The 12,399-nt window shown below is 36.4% G+C and overlaps 1 protein-coding gene across 1 annotated transcript in view; it reads left to right on the plus strand.

Moving 5' to 3' along the window:
- The window catches only part of LOC127646629 (protein phosphatase 1H-like), a 30,408-nt gene extending 18,928 nt beyond the window's left edge, over positions 1 to 11,480 (plus strand). Inside the window, exons 3-10 of the mRNA XM_052130391.1 lie at positions 700 to 1,026; positions 1,801 to 1,913; positions 4,607 to 4,691; positions 4,863 to 4,981; positions 5,134 to 5,197; positions 5,831 to 5,938; positions 6,194 to 6,345; positions 9,076 to 11,480. Coding sequence (XP_051986351.1) covers positions 700 to 1,026; positions 1,801 to 1,913; positions 4,607 to 4,691; positions 4,863 to 4,981; positions 5,134 to 5,197; positions 5,831 to 5,938; positions 6,194 to 6,345; positions 9,076 to 9,223 — 1,116 coding nt within the window. The 3' untranslated portion in view covers positions 9,224 to 11,480. The remainder of the gene's footprint in view (positions 1 to 699; positions 1,027 to 1,800; positions 1,914 to 4,606; positions 4,692 to 4,862; positions 4,982 to 5,133; positions 5,198 to 5,830; positions 5,939 to 6,193; positions 6,346 to 9,075) is intronic.
- The last annotated feature ends 919 nt before the right edge of the window (positions 11,481 to 12,399 follow it).

Below are 12,399 nucleotides of genomic sequence, written 5' to 3' on the forward strand. Positions count from 1 at the left end.
ACAATTGCTGACATACTGCACAACTTTTGAACATTTACTTCCTGTTTACATGAACAAGAAGAAGTGTAGACTTTAGACTTAAAACCTACAGCTAGAAGCAAACTCTCCAATTGCCCTCCATTTAATCTCACTGAAGTTTAGGAGCAAAAATTAAGAGATTAAAAGAAATCTAATTTGTGATTTCTCATTCCTATGGGCTTTCTTTCTCTGTCCAGCTCTCAAAATAAAAAAAACACCATGGTAGTTTGTTCCAAACAGTGAAAACTGGATTGAAAATCTCCAGCAGTATTTACTCGAGAGGTCATTAACCAGGACAGTGACCTCTCCCCTTCCCTTCTGCTTGCATCACGTGACATTCCCCTTCCCCCACCTAAACCCCTCTCTCTACTATCCCTTTAAATATGATGACTACAGTCCTGCCTAATAGTTAATAGAGCTAATTGCCTCTTTGTTTTACAGTTAAAAGAGGACATGTTAAAAGAGCACATGGCATGTACATTAGCTAAATCAGCCTTAAAAAAACGACAGGGTCAGGTTTACCTAAACATAATATTGAGATTTTGGTAGGTACTTGTATGACTTATAAAATAGGTGCCCAGGGGCATTAAGTAGATGGCCACATAGTGACCTGTCTTGTCTTAAAAAGGGACTATGCTTTAACTCATTGTATTTAACTTCGGCTCTCTCTCATCCTTGCAGGACACTATAGGTATTCCCATGCACTTTTGGGGTGTTTTTGATGGACATGCTGGCTCCGGCGCTGCTCTCATGGCATCCAAACTCCTCCAACGTATCATCCGTGATCGGCTTTGTGATGTCGCCCATCTTCTTGAGAACCAGAACAGCCCACCGCCCATTTGTCTGGCCAAGAACGGGAGCCCCTTCCAGGCTGAGGCCAAAAAAGGGGCCTGTCTGGATGGAGAGGAGCAGGATGGGCTCCTGGATGAGCCACGGTTCCACATGGAGAAAGACATTAGTGTGGAGAGCCTGGTGATGGGGATCATAGAGACGGCATTCAGACAGATGGTGAGAACTGTGGGCACAGACTTTAGAATTTATATTGCTGGAAAGGCTTGAGAACCAACATCCATCTGGTCCACCATTCATCTGCTAATGTGGTTGAAGGGTGTCAAACTCAGCTCCTGGAGGGCCACAGCCCTGGAGAGTTTAGCTACAGCCTTGTACTAACATGCATCCTTGTAATCTTCAAGCACTTCTGAAGACCTTAATTAGCTGATTCAGGTGTGTTTATTTAGGGTTAGAGCTAAACTCTGCTGGACTGTGGCCCTCCAGGAACTGAGTTTGACACCTGTGAGGTAGATGGATGAATTTATATTGTCTAGGGCAGTGGTTCTCAACCTTTTTTGATGAATGCCCACCTACTTCATTCCCTTACCACTTCAATCTCTTCCGCCTGTGTATTTGATGCTGCTAAGCCAGATACTTCAGATGCAATGCTAGCCTTCAAAATCAGATGAACCGCAGTACAAATACATACCAACCCGTATAATTGAAAACCAACTGATATACACCAAGTCTAGATAAATAGATTTGATTATTATGACTGATAAACGCCCCCCATTTTTAACCTAACAACCCCATCTCTACTAATTTGCTTTCAGCGCCCCCTGGCATCCTTTGAATGCCCTGTTGAGAACCCCTGGTCTAGGGCTCATTCATTTGACATCAGAAGTATCTATAAAATTTACATGTGTGTGTAAAAGGAAATTCTGATTGTGCTGACCATAGATGTAATGCAAATAGAAGAGAATACTCAACCTCTGTTGTATTACTCTGCAGGATGACCTCATAGAGAGAGAGAAAGAGTCTTACAGCATCTCTGGTGGCTGTTGTGCCTTGGTTGCAATACACATGTTGGGAAAACTCTATGTTGCAAATGCTGGAGACAGCAGGTAAGAGGTTTAAACAGATCATTTTAATGAAATATATATATTTAATGTGTTTTATAAACAATATATTGATATTTAAAGCTACTGTAAGCGATGTAAGTCACCAAAGACTTAGCCACTGAATCAAATCGCCACCATTCCATTAAAACACACGCCCTCTCTCCTAAACTCCGTCCTCAAAAGATTTGATAGAAAGGCTCATCCACATTTTTTGAAACACGTGGTCTGTCAGATGCTTTTTGGCTGTTGACAGAGCCTGGGGCTATAAAATTTAAGTTGCACTTTATTTTAATGTATGTGTACTTTCAGTATACTTATTGTGTAATTACCCAAGAAACGGTCTGCATTTATATAGCGCTTTTTTTAACCTTAGCGGTTTTCAAATGGCTTTACACTATGACTCATTCACCCATTCACACACACACACACACACACACACACACACACACACACACACACACCAATGACAACAGAGCTAGCCTGCCATTGGGAGCAACTTGGGGTTCAGTGTCTTGCCCAAGGACACTTCAGTATGTGGAGTCATGTGGGCCAGGAATCGAACCACCAACCCTGCGATTAGTGGCCAACCCGCTCTACCACCTTAGCCACACCAAAGGGTTAGGCTTAGGGTTAGTACATAGTAATTACTATAGTTGTTGTATTTATATAGTACGTAAATGGAGAAAAGGACTGTAAAATAAAGTGTTATTGAAATTTCTCAGGACACCTATTTAGTGCTATCTGTCAGGTAGTAGCAGCTTTTTATCTACAGTATTCCAAAGAATAGCTTTAACACTTTAAGCTCGGATGGGCCCGCCGAGAAAAACATAACTATACAAATATGAACAACAACAGTCTTGACCAACACAAAATAGGTATTGTTTTAAAGCATAGAAGCTGTACTTTATAATACATTTAAGCATTATGACCAAAACTGAACAAGTGTTTTGAAATTTTCAGACAAATCAGAAGTGTTCTGTTTTGATAATTGATTAATAATTTTGCACTGCACATTTTATTGTAATCAGTAAAAACATCAAACTGATCAAATTGGGGTCTGGGTAGCTCAGCAAGACAAGACGCTGATTACCACACCTGGAGTTGCAAGTTCAAATTCAGTGACTCCAGTCTGGCTTGCTAAGCAACCAATTGGCTCTGTTGCTAGGGTGGGTAGAGTCACGTTGGGTTAACCTCCTCATGGTCGCTATAATGTGGTTTTCGCTTTCAGTGGGGCATGTAGTGAGTTGTGCTTGTGTAAAAAAAAAATTATCACACACCATTACTTGGAGAAGCGATAATATTTAAAACTAGCCCACACAAAACGCAATCGGATGTATTGATCATTAGATAATCCACACGCAGCACAATGAGCGATGTATTGATCATTTAGCCAGATAGCGCATTAATGTGCTATCTGGCTAAAAACACGATATCTTTCCTGGACCCTAGATTTCCGACTTCATCTGAAATTATGTAGTACGTTGTCCAGCATCATGGAATGCTAAACCAATCGTATTAGAATTCAGACTGCTGCAGCCAGAGGTGGAAGTCAACCAAATATGGGCAGAGAGGATCGTTCACTGTAATTTCATATGGCTATCAAAAACATTTTACTCAGTCACAGGTGACATGATTGGGAACAAAACAAAAGCAGTCTACCTTTGCAGCTACCTTATTTACACACTGAGATATACAGTAAAATGTCAAATCAGAAAAATAAGGAAAAAAGTTTGAAATGAAAGTAATTGCTACTACTAGCTATAAATACAAGAACTAGGTACAGTTACAGTTTAATGTTTAAAGTATGTCCTTAGGTAGACAATATTATCTTCTAATTACTGTTATTGCAACTACTTTCCACATTGATTTCACAAATGACACATTTCATCATAATGACAACTCAGACAGTAACAGTTAGCGTCAATGACAAACTGCAATTCTGTAGAGTGTAAAATACACATTGTAGTAGATGTAAAAACACTTAAATATAAAATTATAGGACTAGTATAGAACAATTCTCTCATCATGTATTCATCCTCATGCCATCCCAGATGTGTATGACTTTCTTTTTTCTGCTGAACACAAATAAAGTTTGTGAAGAATATCTTAGCTCTGTACGCCCAAACAATGCAAGTAATTTTGATGCTCCAAAAAGCACATAAAGGCAGCATAAAAGTAATCCATATGACTCCAGTGGTTAAATCCATATCTTCAGAATTTATATTATAGGTGTGGGTGAGAAGATGATCAATATTTATGTCAATTTTTGCTAGAAATTCTCCTTCTCCCTGCCCAGTAGGTGGCATAAGCATGAAGAATGTGAATCACCAAAAACACAGGAAGAAGAACGTGAAAGTTGAGATTGACTGAGCAGGGAGGATGTATTTAAAAAAATATTGATCTGTTTCTCACCAACACCTATCAAATTGCTTCTGACGACATTGATTTAGCCACTGGAGTCTTATGGATTACTTTTATACTGACCTATGTGATTTTTTGAGCTTCAAAATGTTGGGGACCCATTCACTTGCATTGTATGGGCCTACAGAGCTGAACTATCCTTCTAAAAATATTAATTTGTGTTCTGCTAAAGAAACAAAGTCAAACACATCAGGGATGGCATACGGGTGAGTAAAAGATGAGGCAATTTTCATTTTTGGGTGAACTATTCCTTTAAGAGTGTTGTTTCCCCACAGAGCGATAATTGTCCGTAGCAATGAGGTCATCCCCATGTCCAGTGAGTTCACACCTGAAAGTGAAAGACAGAGGTTACAGCATCTGGTGAGTTAGTCTAATTCCAATACAATTCCAAGTCATGTAATAGTCTCCATATGATTTGTGTTCCAAATTTGGTTCCATTTGAATTCCATATAATTCATTTATCCTGTAGAGTGGCTGAATGCTGCTTGAATTATTGGATAGTTGTAATGGTTTTGAGCTGTTTGAATCTAGGGCTTCCTCAAACCAGAGCTGCTCGGGAATGAGTTTACACATATTGAGTTCCCCAGACGTATCCAACACAAGGAACTTGGCAAGAAGATGCTCTTCAGAGACCACACAATGACTGGCTGGTGAGTTTCAATGTCTTTGAATGAATGAGAGTGTTAGGGTGATGAATTATTGTGGCTGTTATTTTTAGATATTTCATAGTTTCTTTTGTTTCAAAGCTTTAAATGTATTATTTTTTATTGTATTCCTTAACCACTTTCCATTATTATTCCAGGGCATATAAGACAATTGTAGAGGATGATCTAAAATTCCCACTGATTTATGGGGAGGGAAAAAAGGTAACTGAATATTGCTTATTTTCCGTAACGATATAACCAACCAGATGCTGTTGATGGATTTTGTTTTAAACTACATAAATTACATTTGTCACAGGACTAACCAAGGGTGTAGATTTGGATTGCAGCATGAAGCATTTACATGCTTCCATTGATCAAGGCTTAAATGTTGGGGGGGGGATACTTGCTTGTTTTTATTATAAGAGTGGTTAACCCCGTGCTTTTTAAAAGCAACGGTAGTGAGGTTTTGCAAATTAGCAGAATTATGTCAAGTGTAATAAAATAAAATACAGTATATGGGCTGTTGACAAGACCTCATATTAATTGAGAAACAATATGGAACATTTGCCCTTTTTAGAAGTCATTTGTCACACTACTGGAACATTTAAAATAACAGTGATGGCAAAAAGGTGATTATAATGGTGAAAAACCTTAAAGATATAGTGACCAGTCACAAAAAGGTTTGTTTATTCATTAATGAAAGTTTTAACCAAAATTTTAAATTTTGATAATCATAAAAAAACTTAATGGAGATGTTTTGTGTCAACCAGCCATACATTTAAATATAGGAAAGATAACCTTTTTGCTCTAATGGCACCTCAAACTACAACTTTAAATTTGTATTTGTGTTCCCAGGCCCGGGTCATGGCAACTATTGGTGTAACACGTGGTTTGGGCGATCATGACCTGAAAGTGTACAACTCAAACATTTACATCAAACCATTCCTATCCTGCTGCCCAGAGGTGAATATACAATTATATATATATATATATATATATATATATATATATATATATATATATATATATATATATATATATATATATACTGTATATATGCAAGGCCATTTATTTGTTCTTTTCTTAATTCAATTAGTCATTTAGCTTCTTGGTTACTAGTTAATTTAATAATCTATTCACTATTTACAAAGCAGCTTGAAAGCAGAATCAGTTAATGCCATGAGTTGAGTTTCATGTTAATATCCATGTATGGTCCAGGTAAAGGTGTACAACATCTCTGAGCTCAAACACGGACCTGATGATGTCCTGATCATGGGTAGTGATGGACTATGGGATGTCACAACTGATAGAGAAGTTGCAGATGCAGTAACAACTTTCCTATCTGGCCGAGAACTCAACGACCCCATGAGGTAGGACTGTCTCTGTCATAGGCATAGTAGACAGGGTCGAGTTACAACTGTTCAGAAAGTGAGAGAGTTTGTTTATTTAATGATGGTTTTAATCTCCATAGAAGCAATTGAATCAGTCGCAAATGATACAAGAGGCTGTTGCTTTCAATCAATTTAAAAGAAGAAAGCTATAAAATACATTAAAGGGTAACTAAACACCTGCTCAGAGTCTGACTCCACCCACTAGAAATATTTGAAAATGCTGGAAAAGTGGGCAGACCCCGGCGGGGATAGAGTGAACGAACCGAGTGCGGGGTTGGGGGGGGGTGGGGGGGGGGGGCACCTGAGACTCGTAGTGACGTATTAATTGACAGCTGCTGTCAGACTATGTTATTATTATTATTCCTCACACGGTCGCAAGACGACATGTAAATGAATCTGGCGTGGTGAGCTGGAACCTGCTTACGTGACAGCTGACGTCACGAAGTACCGCAACAGCCAATAGGAAAATTCAACTGCAGTAGCCACCGTTCAACCTGAAGAGGGCAGCACTCAGACGTTTTTACACCATATATTGTAGAATTAAAACACTTTATACACAAATGTCAAAAAAATTACTTGAATCAATGACCAGTACTAATAAAGCCCCATGCTTACAGATCATCAACTAAAAAAAGTTGGTTTAGGGTTTAGTTACCCTTTAACCAGTTTGAGAACAAAATTTGTTATGTCTTTTTTTTTTATATAGAAAAGATACCATTAAAAATACCATTTAATATATGTTTAAAACTATGATAATAAACTGCCCCTAATAAAGGGTTTTCAATATGAGACAGGTGTTGCTTAAAGAAAACAGAGAGAAACCAATGTAAATATCACTTGTGAGCAGTATATTTGGTCCCACTTTATAATAGGTGTCTTTTAATACTATGTTCAAGCATTCAAATAAATACAATACAATGTATTTATTGCAAAACGAAATATTGTTCAAAATTTATTTTCAAAAATGTAGCATTTGCTGCTACAGAGGTTGAGGTACAGGTAGGTTTAAGGTTAGGTTTAGGATTTAGATTATGGTTAGGGGTAAGCGTTGGGGTAGGGTTAGGTTTAGGGGTAAGGTTAGCAGTGTAACTACAGATGTAATTAAATGCAGGTACTTTAAATGTGTGTACAATGCAACAAAACGTATGCACATAATAAGTACATTGTATTAAAGGGATAGTTAAAAATTTAAATTATCTCATCATATTTATGCTTGTGCCATCCCAGATGTGTATGACTTTCTTTCTTATGCTGAACACAAATGTAGATTTTTAGAAGAATATTTTAGCTCTGTTGGTCCCCACAATGCAAGTGAATGGTTACCAACATTTGAAGCTCCAAAAGGACATAAAGGCAGCATTAAAATAATCCATATGAATCTACCTTTTTTACTATAAATTCCACTTTCACTTTAACGTTCTATTTTTGTCGATTCACATTCTCTGTGCATATTGCCACCTACTGGGCAGGAAGGAGAGTTTATAGTAAAAAGGACTAAATTTGTTTTTGTTTTTCTCACCCACAACTATCATATCATCTGAAGATATAGATTTAACCACTGGAGTCTTATGGGTTATTTTTATGCTGCCTTTATGTCCTTTTGGAGCTTCAAAGTTTAGGTACCCATAAAGTGCTGAAATATTCTTCAAAAAATCTTTGTTTGTGTTTAGCAGAAGAAAGAAAGGTGAGTAAATGAAGGAATTTTCATTTTTGGGTGAATTATTCCTTAAAAGGTGCACTAAGTAACTTTTTAATTCATGTTGTCTTGGATTGACACCTAGTTTTCAGTTTCAGAAGTCATTGAAGACATTCATTATTCACACTTAGTCATGATCCACTAGTGAATGTTTGCATTAACAGAGCAGTTACTGAGATTAAGCCATTAGTATTCGGCAGGACATGTTGTCCTAACATGGCTTTTATAAGGTTACTGATATGACTGAAGACTTCATCTCATGTGAGTGCTCATGATTTTATACATACTTAATTTCTTTAGTAGTTAAACTTTTTAATAAGGAAACAATGACTGAGTGCACCTTTAAATGCAGTGTATATGTACATAGTAGTTGAAGACAACTAATATAAAGTGGGTCTGAATATTTTTATTGTACATCATTTCTAATAAAGCCATAATTTTGCCAAATGATACTAAATGTGTGTTAAATATTATTTAAGTGTGTGTATTTAGGACACTGTACATACAATTTTAGCTTTGCCATTAGCCTTAGCAAGACAAAGGAGTCAGACATTTTATTTCTAAAACACTTAAAATATAATTTCCATTGTAATTTCCGCCACGGAATCCTATTAAACACAATAGAGAATTTGAGATGAGGTGGAAATGACACCGTTGTGAGAATTTTCATGACTTCACACAAAATAACATAAATGTCCTGTGATGCAAGTTAGTAATCAAATATAATATGTGCAAGTTTCAACAGGATTCTGCTTTTTAGAAATGAACAGGCTAAAGGTGCCTGAAGTTTAAGAAACACCCTTATATGCTTTATGCAGCAGTACTTTAACCCTTGGTTGACATCCCTGTGCTTAGAGAATTGGCTGAATGGGGTGTGTTTTAGTAGTTACACCAGCAGATGTCACTATACAGTTTGTCATCACAAAGCACGAGCATCCCCTCTATTGCCACTCTGTCAACGTTTAATGCTCAGATGTTGGTTCAATGCTTGTCATTTTTTACATGTTTTAAAGGTACACTCTTGCGGCACAAGATCTCCTAATGCATTCACGTGGAGTACTGAAGGAGCGAGGATGGCGATTGCCAAATGAAAGACTTGGCTCAGGTGATGACATCACAGTGTTTGTTATTCCACTGGCTGGAGCGGAGTTAGAGACATGACAATGTGGGTTCACCTTCACTGGAATAGCACACCAGGACACGGCCCTGGCTTCATCTGCAAGAAAGGGCTAGGAATCCAAGAAATCATTTATACCAGATCACATGGCTTGGATGTGAGTGACCCAATACCCCTTTATCCGAGTTGTACTCTTCACTATGAATTTCGCCAAGCCCATATTAGGTGTGGGATGACATCATCAAGTGCCATTCCTCCCCCTGCTCTCTCCCTCTTTTCGACTATATACTCAGCAAGTCATTACGGGACACGAGGGCTTGTAATCTAGGAGTATTCTTTAAAATTATAGTATGTGCAAATAGGGAAGTTCTGTCATCATTTACTCACACTAACGTTGTTCCAAACCTGGATATTTCTTCCTTGGAACACAAAAGCAGATGTTAGGCAGAATGTGAGCCTCAGTCACCATTCACTGTCATTCTCCTTTTGTGTTCCATGTAAGACAAAATGTCATGCAGGTTTGAAACATCATGAGGGTGGGTAAATGATGACTATTTATTTTGGCTGAACAGCCCCTTTATCATCAGTGGGACATTTGAAATCTGAATCTCAGTGTGGCAAAAAAATAAGCCAATACTGCTAAAAACCCTGATGGCAAGTGAAATAAATAACAAAAGCACTTTATATGTAGCAGAAACCATTTGAGCTGTAATTTAAACTGCTGATTATTTCTGTCTCCAAAGAATGTTTCTGTTGACTGTACTGTTGACTGAATTTAAGGTTTTCTATAGCAAAATGCAATCAACAAAAAGAAGGGGCATTTCTTGTGAATACAGGCTCTGTTTAGCTTTTGTTTAACTGTTTAACTTGCCTCATTTGCAATGTAAATGTCTATATAATGAAACAGATAATTAGATTTAAAGTCAACATGAAATCAAAATGGACCCCATTTACTTTCTAAAAACGAGTAGTTGACCCTAAATGAAAAATGTCATCATTTGAAGAATCCACTGCTCGCTCCTTTCCGTGTATTTGCAAAGAACGGGGACTGGAGCTTTCAAACAATCTTAAAAAGTGGTTGTGATAAGGAGGAGGGCGTGGCCAGGCCATGAACAGCCGGCGCTGAATCAGCTGATCAGCGGGGGTGCGAGATAAAGGGGAGCCAGAGACGCCAGTTCGAGAGAGAAAGAAGTACAAGGACGCGTTGCATATATAGCTGTGTTTGTTTACGTTTGTTTTAAGTTGAGTTTCTCATTAAAGCTTTATGTTTACTGTTCAGCCAGTTCCCGCCTGGACAGTGGTCCATATGACTTGTGAGCAATATTAAGTCTTTTGAAGTCATATGAAAGCTTTGTGTAAGAAACAGACTGGAAATGACTTCATTTATTCACTGAAAATCTTGATCTAGCTATCTCAGCTCATGTTCATGAGAGTTCATGTGAGAAGCAGGGATGTCCGATTCGTTCTTTTGAGCAAGATCTTTTCGATTCATTCGCGAATATAGTGCTCTGGTAATATGGACAGCTATAATGGTGCTTTTGCATCCTTTTTTGAAGCTTCAACGCTCCAGCCTCTATGAATTGTAATAGAAATGCATGGAAAGAGCAACCAGTACATTCTTAAAACATTCTCCTTTTGTGTTGCTGGGAAGAAAGAAAATCATACCTGTTTGGAACAACAAGAAGGTGGGTAAAGTGTGACAAAGTTGTAATTTTTGGGTGAACTTTTCCATTCCTGGTCTTATTTTTCATGATTCGTTAGTGCACTAATCACTAAGAAAATGTCACATTACGAAAGTAAAATGGGTCGTGAATGCCATTTCATGTTTATTTTAAGCACTGTAGAAATATAAAACTTATTTTTATGTAGCTGAACCAAGATAATTTTCCCTATACCTCTAAAAGCCATGTGCAATTTATAAATGACTAAAAAAAAGACAGCGTTATCTGGGTTGGATTGGGATAAGACATTGATGGGTACCAGGCTTTCTATACCCAACTGAACGGATTGCTTGCACTGCTGTAGATATTTTTAGCTGCTGAATGACCAATTTTTTGCTGTAGATAAAACATTATTTGGTCTAAAAATTTAGATCCAGACCTGAAACTGAGATACCCAAACTTTAGTTTCATCAGTCATTTTAGTCTTTTTGTACACCTTGAATGTACCTTATTTCCTTTATTTGATGTCAGTGTTGTGTCTGTGTAGTGTATAATTTATGAATATTGTGTTCTGCCTTTCAAATGATGATTCAATGTCAAAGGATTGCTCTTTGCAAAATATTATGTGACTAATTCTAAATAAATCTATCCTTTTTAAAATTACTCTACTGACATTACTTTTTTGACAGGTCTTTTAATTTGTTCCATTCAACAAAAGTCTGTTTGAATATGTTAGACAATAGTTAATTATATTTCATTACATTCTTTATAGATTTGAGTGTCCTATCCTTTTATGTGCTATTCCAGAATGGTAACAAAACCGCACTACCATTCACTCTGTCTGCTAAATGAACCTGGAAAGATACATTTGTGCCATTCTTGATTTCAGTTACACCTACTATTTGTAGCTTTTCCATATTTATCAAACAAGTATTTGTTCTTTGAATGTGTTTCATAATGCGTTTTAGCATTAAATACAGATTAAAATATTTAACTTCATAAATGTCTAGGCTGGCCTGCATTAAAATTGCAATTGGTTAAAATGCATTATGAGGGAAGTTATGAATAGTAGTTAAATGTAATTGGCTGATATGGGTTCATCAATGGGCAATGCTAATATCTAGAGAGCAAAAATGTAGCATATGTTAGGCCTACATACATAAATTGAAATAAATCAAATGTAATAATATATATAAATAAATATATTTACATTATTAATTACTTCTATGTAATATGTTGTTGTATAATTATAATATAATTTTAGTTAATAAAAATAATTAAAATGATATGTAATATTATTATTTTTAAATATAAATATATATTTTAATTACTTAAAATAAATAATATTTTATTTATATTTTATAAATAAATTGTTGCTCGTTATATTATTTTATTTGATAATAACAATACATAATTCATCATATAATTACACTAAATAAAAATAGCTAAAAAATTATTCAAGTAAATTATATTTTATACATATATTTTTATATTTACACTTAAATTGACACAAATTTTACACAATATTTACTTGATATTCACACAAAAAAAATTAAACA

Source organism: Xyrauchen texanus, chromosome 7 (assembly GCF_025860055.1).
Source record: "Xyrauchen texanus isolate HMW12.3.18 chromosome 7, RBS_HiC_50CHRs, whole genome shotgun sequence".
NCBI lineage: Eukaryota > Metazoa > Chordata > Actinopteri > Cypriniformes > Catostomidae > Xyrauchen > Xyrauchen texanus.